This window comes from Vombatus ursinus, unplaced genomic scaffold (assembly GCF_900497805.2).
Source record: "Vombatus ursinus unplaced genomic scaffold, bare-nosed wombat genome assembly UNPS02014924.1, whole genome shotgun sequence".
In the NCBI taxonomy this organism is placed as follows: Eukaryota; Metazoa; Chordata; class Mammalia; order Diprotodontia; family Vombatidae; genus Vombatus; species Vombatus ursinus.
In genome coordinates, this window is record NW_020954702.1 from 6714681 (window position 1) to 6731266 (window position 16586).

Sequence of the window (16586 nt, forward strand, 5' to 3'; positions counted from 1 at the left end):
AGGATACTGAATTGGTTTGCCATTTCTTTCTCCATTAGTGACTTGCCTAGTGTCACATAGCTAATAAGTGTCTGAGGCCAGGTTTGAATGCAGGTTTTCCTGACTCCAGGCCCAGAGCTCTGTCCATTGCACCTCCTAGCTGCTCTATCAACACCATAGGTGATGGCAAAATTTACTTTTTTAGTTCTCTGAGCTCTATTTCTGCATCAAAAACTGATTAGTAGATGTCTTCCCCTACATGCTGTGCAAGGCAACTGAATATTAATATGTATAAAAATTGAATTGTTTTCCCCCTAAAATCTTCCCATCCTCAAAACTTCCATATTTCTGTTTAAAGCATGACCATCTTCCAGTCATCTAGTTCCTAATCCTAGAGCCATCTTCAATTCTTCCATCTCACTAACCACTTCCACACCTACCCCTATCCAAACTAGTTACCAAGTTTTTTTCATTTCTTTCTCCTCAATATCTCTTGAATCCAACTCCCTTTCTTTAAGGGAGTCCAGCTCTGAACTGAACTACTTCAGTAACCTTCTACCTGGTCTTCCTTCCTTTAGTTTCTCCCTTTATTTTCTACATAGGTGCCAAAATAATCTTCCTAAAGTATAGGCCTGACTATATCATTCCCCTGCATAAGAGATTTCACCTACTCCTTACTGCAAATAGGAAAAAATACAAACTAAAACCCTTCGCAGTCTGCCTCCAAACTATCTTTCTAGAGTCTAGAATCTAGTTTGTTTTTATGTTACTTCCCCTCATATACTTTATATTTCAGCCAAAGTAGCCTACTTGCTAGTCCCCAAATGTAACACTCCATTTGTATTCTCCATGCCTTTTCATAGGCTGTCCTCCAACCTGGAATATTTTCCCTCTTTTGCTCTGGCTTTTGGAATCTCTAGCTCCCCTTAAGACTTAGTTTTAGTGCTACCTCTTATGATAAGTCTTTTCTGATCTCCCAAGGTGTTAATATTAGTTATATATGTGTACACACACACGCACGCGCACACACACACACACACACACACGCACACACTTATCTGTGTGCATTTACTTTTCTGAGTACAAGTTATGTAAGCTCCTTGAAGGGACTATTTTCTTTTTGTCTTTGTATTTCTAGCATTTAGCATGGTGTCTAGCATAGCTGACATTTAACAAATTGCTTGTTGATTTTAATTTAATTGAAAATTATTTTCTGTGTAACTTTTGCCCATTAGTTAGTTACTAGTCTTGTTTCCTGGGATCAAGCAGTGTTAGCTTATTTCTTCTCCCAAATGACAGTCTTTGGAATAGTTCTCTTGGTTGATCAAGCCAAATATGTCTTAAGCACCAGGATCACACACTATGTGATATCTTTCTAAAGACTTTTCTTCAACAATGTCAATTCTTTTAGTGGATTCTCAAGTAAACTAGTTTTGAGTCCCCTAACCATATTACCTGACCTCCTCTAGCTTCTCAATGACCTTCCTTACAGCAGGATATGATACTCTAGATGTGGTCTGACCAAGACAGAGTATAGCAGGGACATCACCTTCTGTTTTCTGGACATTCCTTACCCTAGGATTACAGTAACTTTCTCGGATTGCTTCCTGATACTATTGACGTGTATTGAGTTTGTAGTCTATTAAAACTTACAGGCCTTTTTCACATGAACTGTCTTTGAGCTGAATCTTCTGCACATTGCTCTTGATTAGGTGGTTTTTAAAGTATGAAGCCCGAAGAAAACAGTCAGCTCTCTAGAAGAGTATAATGCTTAGAACAACATAAATTATAGCTGAATTTTGTGTGGAGGATAGATACTAAGATACTAAAGTAGCTAGTGGGAAGGAGAATATCCAAGATCTTTCCTCAATATTTTTAATTTCACTGGTTATTTTTTTCAAAGTGTGCCTAGCTGTTATTCCACTACTCATTTATAAGCTCTATTCTTTGTACTCTCTTTAGTATCTCGCAGAATGTCTAGAGTACAGTAGGTGCTCAATAAATACATAGAATTTTTGTTTGAAGAAGCATTTCACTGTAGTCTTATATAGTACAAATTGCAAGTGTTTTTAGCTGTTTTTGGAATTGTTTCCTACTTACTACCAAATGCTTGTTGACTTGATAAAAGGGATGGTAGGTTACTCAAAGGAATTCATGTGTATTGTGGATTTTAATATACCACAAAATATAATATACTTCACCTGAGATGCCCAGATTACTTTTGATAACCATGTTTCTAAATTCTAAAAATTCCTCTTCCTGCTATGCTTCATGTATATAATATACATTTTATAATGACTTTTACCTGAGATGCTCAGATTAAGTTCCCAAAATTTCTCTCCATATTACATTGTACAGAAAATAAATTAAAATGAACATTCTTGTAGTACAAAATACAATGAACTGCAAGTCAGATGACTGGGTTTGCAACTCTGCCTAGCCAATCACTAGCCCAATGACAAACCACCTTTTTGGGCATCATCATTGGTGAGTAAGAGCAAGTAGATCTGGTTGATGGTAAGCATTGCTCCTGGTGAGTAAGCTTGCAATGTTAAATAAATTGTTCTTGTTTTCAATATAATTTTATGTTAACAGTGTGATTAATGGCTTGGTTGTTTTTATTATTGTTGTTTGTTTGTTTGTTTGTTTTTTTGGGGGGGGAGGGGACCATAATGTATCCAGAGTGGGAAGGAGGACTCAGAGTACTATGTAAGTATTTTGAACCTAAAGCTAAGTAGAATCTAAAAGTGATAATCTGGGGCACTTGCCATAAAATGCACAATGTGTACCAAGGAATGAAGAATCTGGCATAATGGGTGAAGAACTGATTTCAACATATCAATCTAATTTGGATCCAGGATTTGATTTAACCTACCATCTATAGTTGAACATTGCTGCAACCAAGACTTCCCAAAGATCTGATCTACCCTTTCCCCATGACGCACCACCAAAAGGCTTCTTTTATGTGTCAGTGCCTGAGAAAATAAGAAGGAAAAAAACAGCATTTCAATGTCAAACATCTGCTATAATAATTTAAGCCCTACATTAATAGAGTGTTTTTACAGACTATCAAATGCTTTTTACATTTTTCATCCTCAAATCCACTCTGTGAGGGAGGTAAGACAATGATTGTTATCTCCTTTTTACGGAAGAAAAGTAAAGACCTAAAGATGTTAAGTGGCTTACACAATATCACACAACTAGTAATTGGGACTTGAGCACAGGTCTTGTGATTTCAAACATTCTTTCTAAATTTTTTCTAAAATCAAACTGCCCTATCTAAGGATCATTACTTCTAATAATATTGCAGCACACTGACAAAGAAATAGGACTTTCCTTTCATAGACACTTTTCCTCTATAATTATGGTAAATTCTGGTTAACCTGGGATTTTGTGCTTGGGCTAGCCTCCTGGGTTAATTAAACCTTGTTTGGATCCATCTGGTTGCCTCTAGTGATGCCTTTTCAGATAGGGCGGCTGGTGTTGGGCCCAGTGTTTGCCTGATTCCTTGGCTTTGGTCTTCATCGCCAGCAGTCTACTGAGGGTTCTAGTGTCAGCCGGTCTTTGTCTTCTCTTTTCACAATCCCTAATCAGGAGTTGATTCCTTGACCTTCTGGGTACCTGACTTGTTCCAGGATGGTATTAAGGATCCCACTCATGTCAGGTCTCCTGCACAGCTCTGTGGGTACTAATTCCTTGTTGTTGAGTTGGCCCTGTCTTCTGCTGTGGCTCCCAGTGCTTCCAGGAGTATATTGTCAGGCCTTTGGAGTCTGGTTCTATCCTCTTCTGATAGTCTAGGTAGGGGTGAGAAGACTGCAACCTCAAGGCCACATGCGGCCCTCTAGGTCCTCTGGTGTGGCCCTTTGCCTGAATCCAAACTTCACAGAATAAGTTTGGATTCAGGCAAAGGGCCACATGTGCCTTGAGGCCATAGGTTCCTTACCCCTGGTCTAGGGCTAGGATCTGGCTTCAGGTAACTACTAACTGTCTTGCAATTCCCCTTTTCAGTGCACGAACTTCAGGTCTATTTGGTGGAGCGCTTCCTGCTTTCCCCAGTGTGACCCCTCTCCCTAACTCTTTATTCTTTTGTGTTCACCAGAGCACAGATTTCCCTGGTGTGAATTCCCTACCGATATCGGATGGCTTCTGGTCATTGTTTTGTTCATTACTGGACTCGATTAAAGAACTTATATCTGTTTCTTTCTGGTTTTCTTTATAATTGGTATTTCTGGGCTCCTTTTCAGATATTTGCTCAGGTTAATGTGGAAGAAATAGACTTCTCTGTGACATTTTACACTGCTGTCTTCACCAAATGTCTCCTTTTTCAGTTTCTAATTTTTATATTATTTCAAATCAACTGTATTGTTATTTTGTCTATTTTTTTTTTCAAAAGATGTTCCCTCAGCAATTTGATTGGTATATATAGTTAGGTGGTACAGTTTTCTAATTTCCTAATGTAACTGACTGGTCAATGAGCCAATGTAATCTCCAGGTGGACTTCAGGGCAAGTGTAAATATTGGTTTTCTTCTGCTACCACATGAATAAGAGCAGTTTTTCTATTGACTTCTGAACCAGAATTGAAAATTACTTCAAAAGGCACTAAGGCCTTCGGTCTTTATCTCACCAGTGGTACTGCTACTACATGGCCCATGTGTACATGGTTTTTCTGTTAATTCTCTGTGGTGTCTATTCTTTTCTGATCTTAGGTGAAGGAGCACTGTACTAGGTTTCAATCTTGCGAACTTTGAAAAGTCAGGAGATTGAACCACCAGAAGTCTGGAAGCCAGAATTTGAAGTCTACTAACACAGCCCTGAGGAGCATCCAGGGCCCAGCTCAGCAGTGGATTGACCCTTCACTCAGATATGGGGTCATATAAGAGGGACAGACATTCATCAGTTATGCCACATTTGAGCGTAAATCTGGTAGGGGCAAAATGCATTGTTGAAACTGTTTTAAATTTGAGCCCACTCTTTCCAGGGATGTAGGTGGCACAGGTGGTTAACATTGGAGAGAATGTACTAGAATGGGAACTTAAGCATTAGAGAAAATGTTGCCACAACCCCTAAGGTATATTGCTAGAATCCTGAGGGGGGAGGTACAGTCATACTCTGGGAACCCAAACTGCTAGTATGTGTGTAGGTCGATAAGGTAAATAGTCATCTTCCTATACCATTGCAGAGATTTTGAAGTTGATTGGGCTGGCTCTGAGAGTCCACTTTCCCTAGAAGTCTTCAAGCAAAGGCTTAATGAACACTTCTCTAGTAATGTTGTAGAGAGTATTCTTGTACAGGTATGGTTTGACCTAAGTATCTTAGAAGGTTCATTCCAACTCTAATATTCTGTTAATTCAATTCAATTCAGAACACTACTTCTGCAGAGCTGCCATTTTTCCTATGTTATATCTGCTGTTCTCTGACTTATTTGGCTTAGTGTCTAAGTGTCTATAAAGTGTCTATATCAAGACACTTTTTTCTTCTTCCATTTCCAATTTAAAGACATCTTAATCAGATCAACAAACTTTTAGACCCAAGCATTCTCTGTGACTCACTTTATACGCACCCTTTCCCTAGCCAAGAGCCCATAATTGCACAATCTTATGCCAAATTCAGTTCTTTCTTACAATCCTTGTTCGTCTCCCTAGCAACTCAGGTATAAAAATGCCAGGTGTTATTATTTGGAAAAAAGTCCAAATATAAAGAGGATCCCTTTCAGTTGAGACCAGAAGGATAGAGGACAGGTGTTAGGTAATTAGGCTTTATGTCTCATCAACAGTATAAAGTTTCTATTGCTAATACAGTGCAATTTCTAAGGTAATATTCAAAAATAGAGAATGTATCATTGTTAAAAAATGAGATAGACTTAATAGAGCATATTTTATATGAATTTTCCTTACAAGTATAATATTTCATTCAAATGTGTGACTGACAATATATAAGTAGTTTTAATATGAAAATTTTGATTACCTTCAAAGCCTGTATTTTGTTTGCTTTTGTTGTCATTAATGAATGATGGAATTTAGAGTTCATTGTAGTACTGTGTTCACTGTCCTTGGGGTCTAGACCAATGGCTAGACTAAATGTATAAGTTCTGTTAGAAATATAAAGGCAAGAGAGATATTGAGAAAGTCAGTCAGAGGTTTGGAGTTTGTGTCTCAGAAAGTAGCACTTACCATAACATTCTAAACATATCATCAGCATCAAAAAATATTTATGATGCATGCCTGCATATAACTATATGTTTGGTGTTTAATAAAGTCTGCTGTCTAGAAATCTTAGATTATCATTAGTAAATTCATTCAAAAAAGCATTTTGTCAAGTGCTCACTATGCATACTGTGAAGGATACGAAAGGAATAAAACATTGTTACTGATAAAATAATTGTTATAAAAGGTAGAGAGCTCTACTCTATTGACTTATTGTAAAGTGGAAGTGACCCTGAGTTCTCTAAGACTAGGAAATCAGAGTGCAGGTTCTAGGTTTTTCTAAGCTAGAAAGAATTTCAAATATGGTACTAGTGATGGACTTTGTCCACTTTCTTGCTTACCTCCTCACTAGTAGTTAGGCTAAGTAAGGAACTCTTTGGCCATAGCAATCCATGAAACAAGGTTAGGAATATGAAAATGCATTGAGATGTGACATACTGTAAGAGTTTAGTTGAGAGAGAATTCCATTCCAATTTAGGCACTGGGAGGCAAGGAAGATTATCACAGAGAAAATATTTGATCTGGGGCTATGAAGACAATCAACAATGAACAAATGTAGCAAATACCTAAGAAAAGCATTTATCATATGCACAGGGAAAGGGATAAAAACATTTAGTCAAGTGGTTTGGAAACATTAAAAAGCCTTTTTTTCATTCAACTAAAAGGACTTATCTAAAGAAAGGAAACTTTATCAGTATTTATTCAAATTCTCAGGAAACAATGCCTTCCATTAAATTCTTTTCCTAAGGAAAAAAAGAAAGCTAACATCCTAGAAAATGGATTATGGGTGCTAATCAGACATAGAACAGAAATATTTTAAGGTATGCCTTTGTCTATCCTTAGCACAAGAGCCCTGGGCAATGACAGCACCCCTTAAAATTAATAGCCATCATCTAGTGAAGCAATCCCTCTGGAGATATAGCCTGGCATATTTTCCTTCAGGTGCAATAGCCACAGCTACTGAAGACCCAGAAAAGAAAGTTCTTGATAACAAACTTGGCTCTGTCAAATGGTTCAATATCAGAAACTACTATGATTTTATCAGCGGAAACAACATTAAAGAAAAGGCATTATCATGTGCTTTGCTCTTGTGCCCTAGAGACCATGGAACCTTTCCTTTCTGACACGCAGCTGAAACTTTCCATATGTATTATCTCCCCCATTAGAATGTGAGCTCCTTGAAATCAGTGACTGTCTCCCTTTTCTATTTTTATCTCCATTACTTAGCACATAGACTTCTTTCATTTGTTCATTCATTCATTCATTCATTCATTCATTCATGCCCTGAAGGGATTAGGGTAATGATTAGATGGAATAAATCTCTTAATTACTTTATTTAGTAGAAATACTTCACTTTTGAATAGCTACAGAGGAAAATCCTTGAAGAGTGTAGTCAAAGAGGGATTGAATAATGTTAGAAAAATTATCCTCCCAGAGTGTGCCAAAAATTAAGTGACAGCTGTTGTGTTTGATGACACAAATTGTTAACTAAACTTTTACCTTACCCTATTCTCCATAACTATATTTTATCATGTTGTGAAATTTTCCTTATTTGACAATCATATAGCTTGTGATTTCATTTTAAAGTGATTTGTTTTAGAAAGATGTTTGAGGGCACAAGGAAACACTCTCAATCTCTACATTTCTCTCTAAAAAGAGAAATGCTTCCATTTAGAATATACTAAAATCAATAGAAATTGTTTCTGAAAGGCTTGTGCCTACATCACAGAGTATATTTTTTTCTTTGATAGTAGTGAGTGAAGAGTGAGCTACAAGAATAGAAAGTTTGAGGGAAGTGTTACAAAGTAGATAGAATTTAGGAACTTCTCAAGTGGTCATAGGTAAAGAACTTGATTGATTGAGGGTATGAGAGAGAATGACAACCATAAGGAATAAAGGGGGCATGAGTAGACCTTGGGAAGAAATTTTGTTGAACTAGAGTCATACTTTTTTATGTATAGCAGTATAACTTCAGAAAGTCATAGAAACATTGAGGCTTATGTCTTATGATAACTGCAAATAAGACTGAGAAGTGTGTTCTTAGACTATTGGAGTATTATAGAAGGAACTGGGTGTATAGCTTGGACAGATGGTACACATGGACAATTAACTGGCCCCAAAATTTAACAAGAAGAAGACAGTGATTAGGATTATCTTTGGGAAACTTTATAGTACTTTAGTGACCCTAAAACAAACTTTTCCCTGAAACAAAAGTCCACCTTTTTTTTAAAAATTAAAATATTCTTCTGGTGGTGGTTTATGAATCCAAATCATGCAATATAAAATTTTTCAAAGAATTAAAATTTAGGGTTAAACAAAGAGCAATACTGGCATGCATATACTGCTATATATTACTAACTAAAACTTATTAAAGAGAAGTGGTATTAAGAAGGCATTCAAAAAGACTGCAAAAGAAGGTGGGTCAATTAAGTGGTAAGAATAGAAGCATAACTGATACACAACCCTCATATACCACTGGTATTCCAGCAATGCCAAGAGAATTAGAGAAAAGCCCCTAGCAATTTTGATAGACCCACTCAGAAGGGTTTATGAGAAGATACATATGAGTCACAAAGGATAGACCAACACAAAGACTTAACATTCTTCATTATTGGAAGGGATATTCACATTGATGAAATCACAAATGCATTAAAGTATAGAAACACCTTTAATATGGATAGTATTTTCCAATTTACTAAGTGCTTTCACTTATATTATTTTCCTTAATGCTTGTAAAACTCAGTGGTGACATTTTTCGAACAACAAAATTTGCATTTTTCAACGATGGCTGCAGAATCTCATGAGCAAACCAGGGAATTTACTGTAAACTTACACAAACCAATAAGGAAAAATAAATAATTTAATAACAATGAGATTATTCTAAAGCCAACACACGTGCACACACATATATTTAGCCCAGTTTTGGGGATGCATTTTGGGAGTTAAGTAATAAGAAAAGAATACATTTTCCCTCTCATAAACATACACAAACATACTCTAACTTGAGCTGTAATTGCCACTCAAAGGCAGCATTTACACCAACCTGTGTTTAACCCAAGTATCAGACTCATTGGCTCTCTCTGTGTAATTCTCAGGCACAAAGCCCCTGCAGCCTGTTCGGTGGGAGATCCCAATCACCCAGCCTTCACTGGCTTCAGCTTGCTGGGTTCGATCAACAAAGATGTAGTCGCCTGCAGTGAGCATCAGCTCATCCATATTTTGAGGTTTATACTGGAAGAGTGCTCTCAGTGTCTGGAAAAGTAGGAAATTCTTTTTAGGACTTGCAAAAGAGTTTGCATTACGGAATAACTGCAACATATGAAAATCAAGACTTCTTTAAAATTCCTATATCCAGAATCAAAACAATGTGGTATATAAACAAGCAGTGTCAAATTCAAAATACAGGCAGCTGTGTGGTACCCTGCCTATAGCCAAGAAGACTTGTTTTCATGAGTTCAAATCCAACCTCAGACACTTATTACCTGTGTAATCCTGGGCAAGTCACTTAATCCTGTTTGCCTCAGTTTCCTCATCTGTAAAATGAGCTGGAGAAGGAAATGGCAATCTGCTACAGTATCTTTGCCAAGAAAATCCCAAAAGGAGTCATGAAGCATTGGACACAGCTAAGAAAATGAGTAAACAAAAGCCAAATTCAAATGGAAATGGAGGCCACTAAACTGCACATAAGGATCTCCCTAGGCCACATTTTGACCTAGTTTTAAAACGTAGTATTGTCTATGTTTCATTGTATTTTTATTTTACTAAATATTTCCCAATTACATTTAATGTAGTTTGCGCCCTACTCCAGAGTGTTGTGTGCTGCGTGTTTGCATAAATGATCGTGTGGGGGAAAAAAAGCAACAAAACAAAACAAAAAATACATGTAATAAAAAGAGATCAGAAGGGGCCATGAAAACAAACAGGAAGTTTTTGTTATTATTTTGCTTAAGTTAATATGTACTTTATAAAGTAGTTTAAAATAATCCAAAGTTTGTAGTTTTACATATGATTTCAATTTTTAAAATGTTTATTGGATGTTTATTTTTATTAATTATTAGTTACTAAGTATAGAATAAAAATGTTACCCCTCAAGTACATAATGAAGTGCTGCTATGAATTCCTATACACTATGATATAGCTTGTCATTTCAAAATCTGGATAAGATTTAAACAAAAGTCTTGCTTGGGCTATCAAAAAATCTAACAAAATGTTCTTTCCATAGCTGATGAATCGTAACTGTAATGGGAGTTCCAAAATAAATGTTGGTAACCACATTTTGACAGTTACCTCCCTCTAACATGAAATGTCTAGAAATATTACTAGATTTTCAGACATCTTTCAGCTATTGGCAACTACTTGACATGGAGAATAATAAATTATTAAGATACACAGAATATAATAACAAATAAGATTTATATTGTACTTTAAAATTTCCAGAGTACTTTACGGATATGATCTCTTTCTATCCTCACAGCAATCTCATACTTAGATCTGTGGTATTACTGATAAAGGGAATCAACTCCTGGTAAGGAGACTTCTTCTACTAATATAGATTGGCCACCTCTCTGCAATTTATGGTAGATGCAAAATTGGCCTCAGAATCAAGAAGACCTGGTCTGAAACAAACCATCTCTATGATGCCAGTCAAGTCACTTAACCTCTTAATGCTCTTTGCCTATGTGACATTTTTGAGATAGTATAATTTCAATCATCTCCCCCAAATTCTCTAAGACTAAAAGCATTATTAATCTCCATTTCACAGGTGAGGAAACTGAGGCCCAGAGAGGTTAAATTATTTGTAATTTGTTAAATTATTTGTAAGTGTAGTATGAGAAGTAGATGTGAACCCAAGTCTTCCTGACTTTCCACTATGCCAGGCTGTATATCAGTGGTGTCAAACTCAAATAGAAATAGGGGCCACTAAACCATACATAAGGATTCCTGAAGACTGCAAAAAACAAACAAACAAACAAACACAAATTAACATTACCTCTGTTTTATTGCATTTTTATTTATTTCATTAAATATTTCCCAATTACATTTTAATCTGATTCAGGTGGCTCATTTGACACCTCTGCTGTACATGTGATTTAGACAAATTTCATTCATTTCCCAATTCTTATGTAAGCTAGTGCCATTTCCCCTTCTCCCAAATTATTACTTGCTCTAGGGCCCATGGTGTTTGCAACATAAAGAAAGATGATGGCACACTGATGACAATTATATTCTTTTAAAAGGAAAACCTCAGAAGCAGGACTGATCAAAGCAGGAATTAGGTAACACATTAGGATGAAGGTGACATGGTAAGATTTGAATGTTAGTTTTGGAACAGAGGAGGTTATGAGAAAAGATAAGAACAGTGACCAATCTGGACATGAGTATGTGAGATTGTATACTCCTGTTTGTTCATGAGATTTAGACTCTTCTTTCCATGACATTCAGAAACATGGACTTGTTTATTTGCTATTAGGGGAAGTCAAAGTATCCAAGCTAGTGACAACTGATTCTGGGAATTGGTACTGTGGATTATGAGGCCATAGTCTGAGATAGCCTTCTTAGAGCCATTTAGTGCTTGATGGCAGAGAAAACTGCAGTGGTTGGTCTGGGAGCTCTTATCCCACTGAGGAGCCTTGGATCTCAGGCACACCACCCTCCCTCCCTTCCTTCCTTGACCTTGTGTAGCTAGTGTAGGACTCTTCCCCAGATACCTTAAGGAAGGTAAGTGGGAGGAGGTTTGGAGACTGTTCCATTCTTATGGAGACAGTTCATTTGTGGTTTTACCAGGTTCAATAGACCACACAGCCACAGAAAATTTGATCTCCTGTGTAATATCTGTATTGAGTGTCTGTAGCACATGTTGAGTGCCTGGTAAAACATCGGACTTTCCTTCAAAGAGACTCATGATGCCTTGTTAGGGAAGTGCATCAGAGAGATTGTGGAACATGCACAGACATTCTATAACAGTCCATGGGAGGCTTTTTGACTGAAGTTGCATTCGAAAGACTTTAGTCACCTTCTGTCGTTTTTTGCCTCATTGTCTTTAGCTGCATTCTTTTTTTTTAGGGGGGGGCATTGAGGGCAATTGGAGTTAAGTGACTTGCCCAGGGTCACACAGCTAGTGAGTGTTATGTGTCTGAAGCTGGATTTGAACTCAGGTACTCCTGACTCCAGGGCCGATGTTCTATCCACTGCGTCTCTTAGCTGCTCCTTTAGCTGCGTTCTTGGTAGATCATCGTGGATCCTACATTCATGATGTCCAGGGAGAGACTGTACTGTTAAGAGGGAGTCCTTAGAGCTTTCTCTTCTTCTGAGGTCCTGTGAACATGTGAAAGAGCCTTGATTCTTGGCCTCTGCATTTATTTTTGTTTTTTTCTCATTTTAGGTGAAGATTACATTTTGAGGTTAGATGTGGTCAGGAAGAGATTGAGTCAAGGCCTAGTTGCGCAACCAGTGCAGCATTGATACCACCAGTACCAAGGAGTGACCTTTGGAGAATGGCCTTCAGTATGCAGACCAGGGTAGCTAAAACAAGGACTGATCCAGTGATCAGGCCACATCTGGACATGAACTTGCTGATACCAATGGCACACAGGAACTGAGCTGAACGGGTCCCTGAGGAGTTGTGGGGAAATGTTTGTATGTTTATCCTTTCTATATCTTTGAAGTGAATATCTTTTTATTTTATTTTTTTTAATGTTTTATTTATTTATTTAAATTTTTTTTGTGAATATCTTTTTAGCAGCTAATTGATATTAATTAGTTAAATGGAACTAGGGCAGCAAAATGGGGGAGGGCATAGCTGTGGAGATTCAAGCCAATGAAATTAGAGAACCTCCAACCCCTCAGGTTACTCTAGAGCACTGAGGGGGAGATGTAGCCTGAGACTGAGAGAAGGAAACAGTGTACCTGATAAATATCAATATCAACATAGAGGGCCAAGACTGAGGTAAGAAATTTCTATATGTTAGGAATGGTGGTTCTAGAGTTATATATTGTTCTGTTAAATAAAAATTGGAGGAAATGTGTTGCATCATATCATAGATTTATTTAGAACCCAGCTCAGTGAGTTTCATTCCTGCTGAGTCTTTTTGATTCCCACAGCTTAACAGCATTTGTATTATGTAGCATGCTTTCCTTCTAAATCAGTTGGCATATGGCAAAAAGGTGCTAAAGTCTGTACTGTGCATGCAGAGGCCTCAGTGAAAATTTATTGCAGGGTGGGATTTAATCAGCTACACTGTTAGAATTATTAGCTTTATTTATTTATCCTTTTAATCTAGAGGCACTATAAAATAGTATCAGGTTGACATGATAATTTGCTATTCTGCTTTATGGAATTTATACTAAATAAAAATTAAGAGTATAATCACAATAGTTCATGGTACCCATTTAGGAAAATTCCTAATATTTAGACAGAGGAGTGGCTCCCTTACCTAATTTGAATTTAATGATTATCTCTAGCTAACCTCTGGCCTCTTGATGATTGAGGCAAAAATTCAGATTACCCAAATTTCTAGTATCAAGAAAGAAATAAAGTTTGTCACAATGTTTATTAATGGGCAAGGAGGGCAAGTTGAGGGAAGAATAAATCATTTCTTAGAACTCCCTCATTCCTTGAAGATGTGGATACAACCAATAGCTTCAATCCAAGTCTTCTACTCCAAAATTCTGTATAGGTTAATGGCCCTCCTCAATCTCTTTCTTCTCTGCCATAGTTGAGGAAATTTTTTCTTTTCCTTTTGCCTGTTGCCTCTGTGCTACCAATTCCTTTTGGGTCAGCTGTTTTTGAGGTCTCCCTTATTCTATTCAGTCTGTCACAGATTTTATAGCTCTTTAAAAACTTTGTGCCATGACTCCATTTTGCCTTCTGGCTCACAGATCATGATTGTTCTCAAGATGCCAATCAGTACTCAAACCTTTAGCATATAACATTGCATTTTATAATGGTTTTTTTTTTTTTGATCGAACAGAAATCTTTCTCTTTTTGGTTCAACCACCTCAGGACACACATAAATATGATGTGAGGTCCCAGCACCTTTAATACACAAGAAACAAAATAGTTTTCATTGCATTTAGATGAAGAAAATGTAATCTTTCACTTGAAAGAATCAACTTGAAGGATCTTGATACAAGTGTAAGTACTGATCCTTTAAAATGTGAGCAGTTTAGTTGTTGACAAGAGAAGAAAAAAATACTTTTCCATAAAAAAAAAGGAACCAACTTGAGAAGAATGTCAGGTTTTTCTAGGCTATAAACAGTATGGCAGCTGAAAGGGGTCAGAAAAAAAACTTTTGTTTAATAAAAATTGCTAAAATCCATGAATAAAGAAATAATTTCAAGAAAAGATGGAAGAAATTTGTTTGCCAAAAGAGGCATGAAATGGACTTTTGAGTAAGTAAAAAGGCTTACTTTATACTTACTTTTTTTTTTTTAGGCAGTTGGGGTTAAGTGACTTGCCCAGAGTCACACAGCTAGTGTCAAGTGGTTGGTCTGGGGACAGATTTGAACTCAGGTCCTCCTGACTTTAGGGCTGGTGCTCTATCAACTGTGCCACCTTGCTGCCCCTTATTCCTGACATCCTTGTAAAGAATGCAAGCTTATATCCTTTAGTATGTAAACAATTTGCTAGCTGAAAGGTGGTAGAAAATGAATTTTTATGTACTAAAAACTTCTAAAATGCAAATGTGAAGAAATAAAATGCTTAGAGACATCAAATATTAAAAAGATTGTTTTGAGAACTGAGAAATAGGTGGAACTGCACAGCATTGCGTTCCTACAGTTCATTTTTGTGCAATATTTTTAAGACTTAACGGGTTAAAACTCACAAAAATGTCAGATCTGGTAGTTGAAGACCATAAGATGATTAAATGAGGATTGTTGCTTTTATAACTAACAGAAAAGGGTAGTTAGTGATTTTTTTTAACCTCATAAGGGAAAGATGAGTTACTGAGTAGTAGGAGGTACTGATTTGAGCCTTTGAAGATGGTGAAGAACCTAGCTGGAGTGACCAAGAATGGGCAGAAGAGAACTAAGCAAGGCAGTGAAGGCTGAATAGGAAGGGAGAAGCCGGTTTCTAGCAGAACTGTGAAGAAAATGGCAGCAGGAAGATCAGATGACACAAAGGCTTCAGATGCTCCTTCCCGATTGACTGGAGAAAACTTGATTCTTATTAGAAAACTGATGAATTACCTTTCAATGGCATCTACGGTGTGATAGAGGTGAAGTCTCCCACAAATGTCTGTTGCTTTCTACTGCCTAACTTTCCTGGTTAAATAGAGAAAAATCAGAAATGGCAAAGACGAGCTTTGCAGCATATTTACTGTTGAATAGGCTAACTGCCAGATGACTAGAAGAAGTAGAATCCAGGGGAGTAAAGACCTGACTGGGCTTGTTTATGTTGCCTTTGTAATGAGGGACTGGTGCGTGCATAGACTGCATCAATAAATTCAACTAGTACAAATTTCCCACATGGCACAGCCATGATGACATAATTGAAGTGCTCTGGATTTGCCTAGTAAGAGAATTTTGAAGACCAGGACAACAGTTCTTGGAGAAGCAGCTTTATGTGGTATTCCCAAATGAACCTATGAGAATAAAGCCTGCATGCAGTGTAGAGTTGTGAGTTAGTCTGAGCATGTGATTTTCTTGACTTGTGTTCACATTTCTTTAAATATGTCCTCTCTCCCCCTAGACAATGAATGCATGGTGGGAGGATAGGAATCAAGTTTCTATTCGTAAATCTGGCCTCAGATACTTACTAGCTGTGTGACTTTGGGTAAGTAATTTAACTTCTGTTTGCCTCACTTACCTCATCTGTAAAATGGAGACATTAATAGCACTTACTCCCAGGATTTTTGTGAGTGTGAAATGAAATAATATTTCTAAAATCACTTAGCATAGCACCTGGCACAAATTAGGTGCCATGTAAATGTTAACTATTATTATATAGTTAATTATTCCTTCATTCCTTATATTAAGTATCTTTGTACTGATTATTAATAATTTTGTTTTATTGTTAAGTAAATGGTTATGTTTAAGATCTAATGGTATCATCATTGTGAGTAGTTGATTTTGTGTAAATGGAAACATGTAAGACCTATTATAATGGGGGCTCAAATAGAAATGAATCAGGAGAGTATATTCCCCTAGTATTTTCAAGTGTTATAATAATTTATAGAAGGAATATATTTCACCTAGCATCCTGAGAGATTTTTGAGTACAGCCATGGTGGTGGTCCTTCTCTGGGAACTGATACTTGCCAATGAAATGACACACTGAGGGGAGTGAGCTAGCCCAGAAAGTGAGTGGCTGGTCCATGCCCTAATCAGGGGTCTATGGTATGAGAATTCACATCAGGAGCAACATGTACATATCGATATAAGAATTCTCTTAAGCAATATGAT

General features: G+C 37.0%; 1 protein-coding gene across 2 annotated transcripts in view; it reads right to left on the reverse strand.

The window, feature by feature from the left end:
- The window catches only part of UBASH3A (ubiquitin associated and SH3 domain containing A), an 83637-nt gene that overhangs the window by 17950 nt on the left and 49101 nt on the right, over window positions 1–16586 (reverse strand). For both annotated transcript variants that reach the window (XR_003567455.1, XM_027843595.1), the window contains exons 6-8: window positions 9227–9435; window positions 5945–6068; window positions 2855–2954 (exon numbers count right to left, since the gene is read on the reverse strand). Coding sequence is in view for 1 of the 2 variants with exons in the window: in XM_027843595.1 (XP_027699396.1) it covers window positions 2855–2954; window positions 5945–6068; window positions 9227–9435 (433 nt within the window). In the remaining variant the exon portion in view is untranslated. The remainder of the gene's footprint in view (window positions 1–2854; window positions 2955–5944; window positions 6069–9226; window positions 9436–16586) is intronic.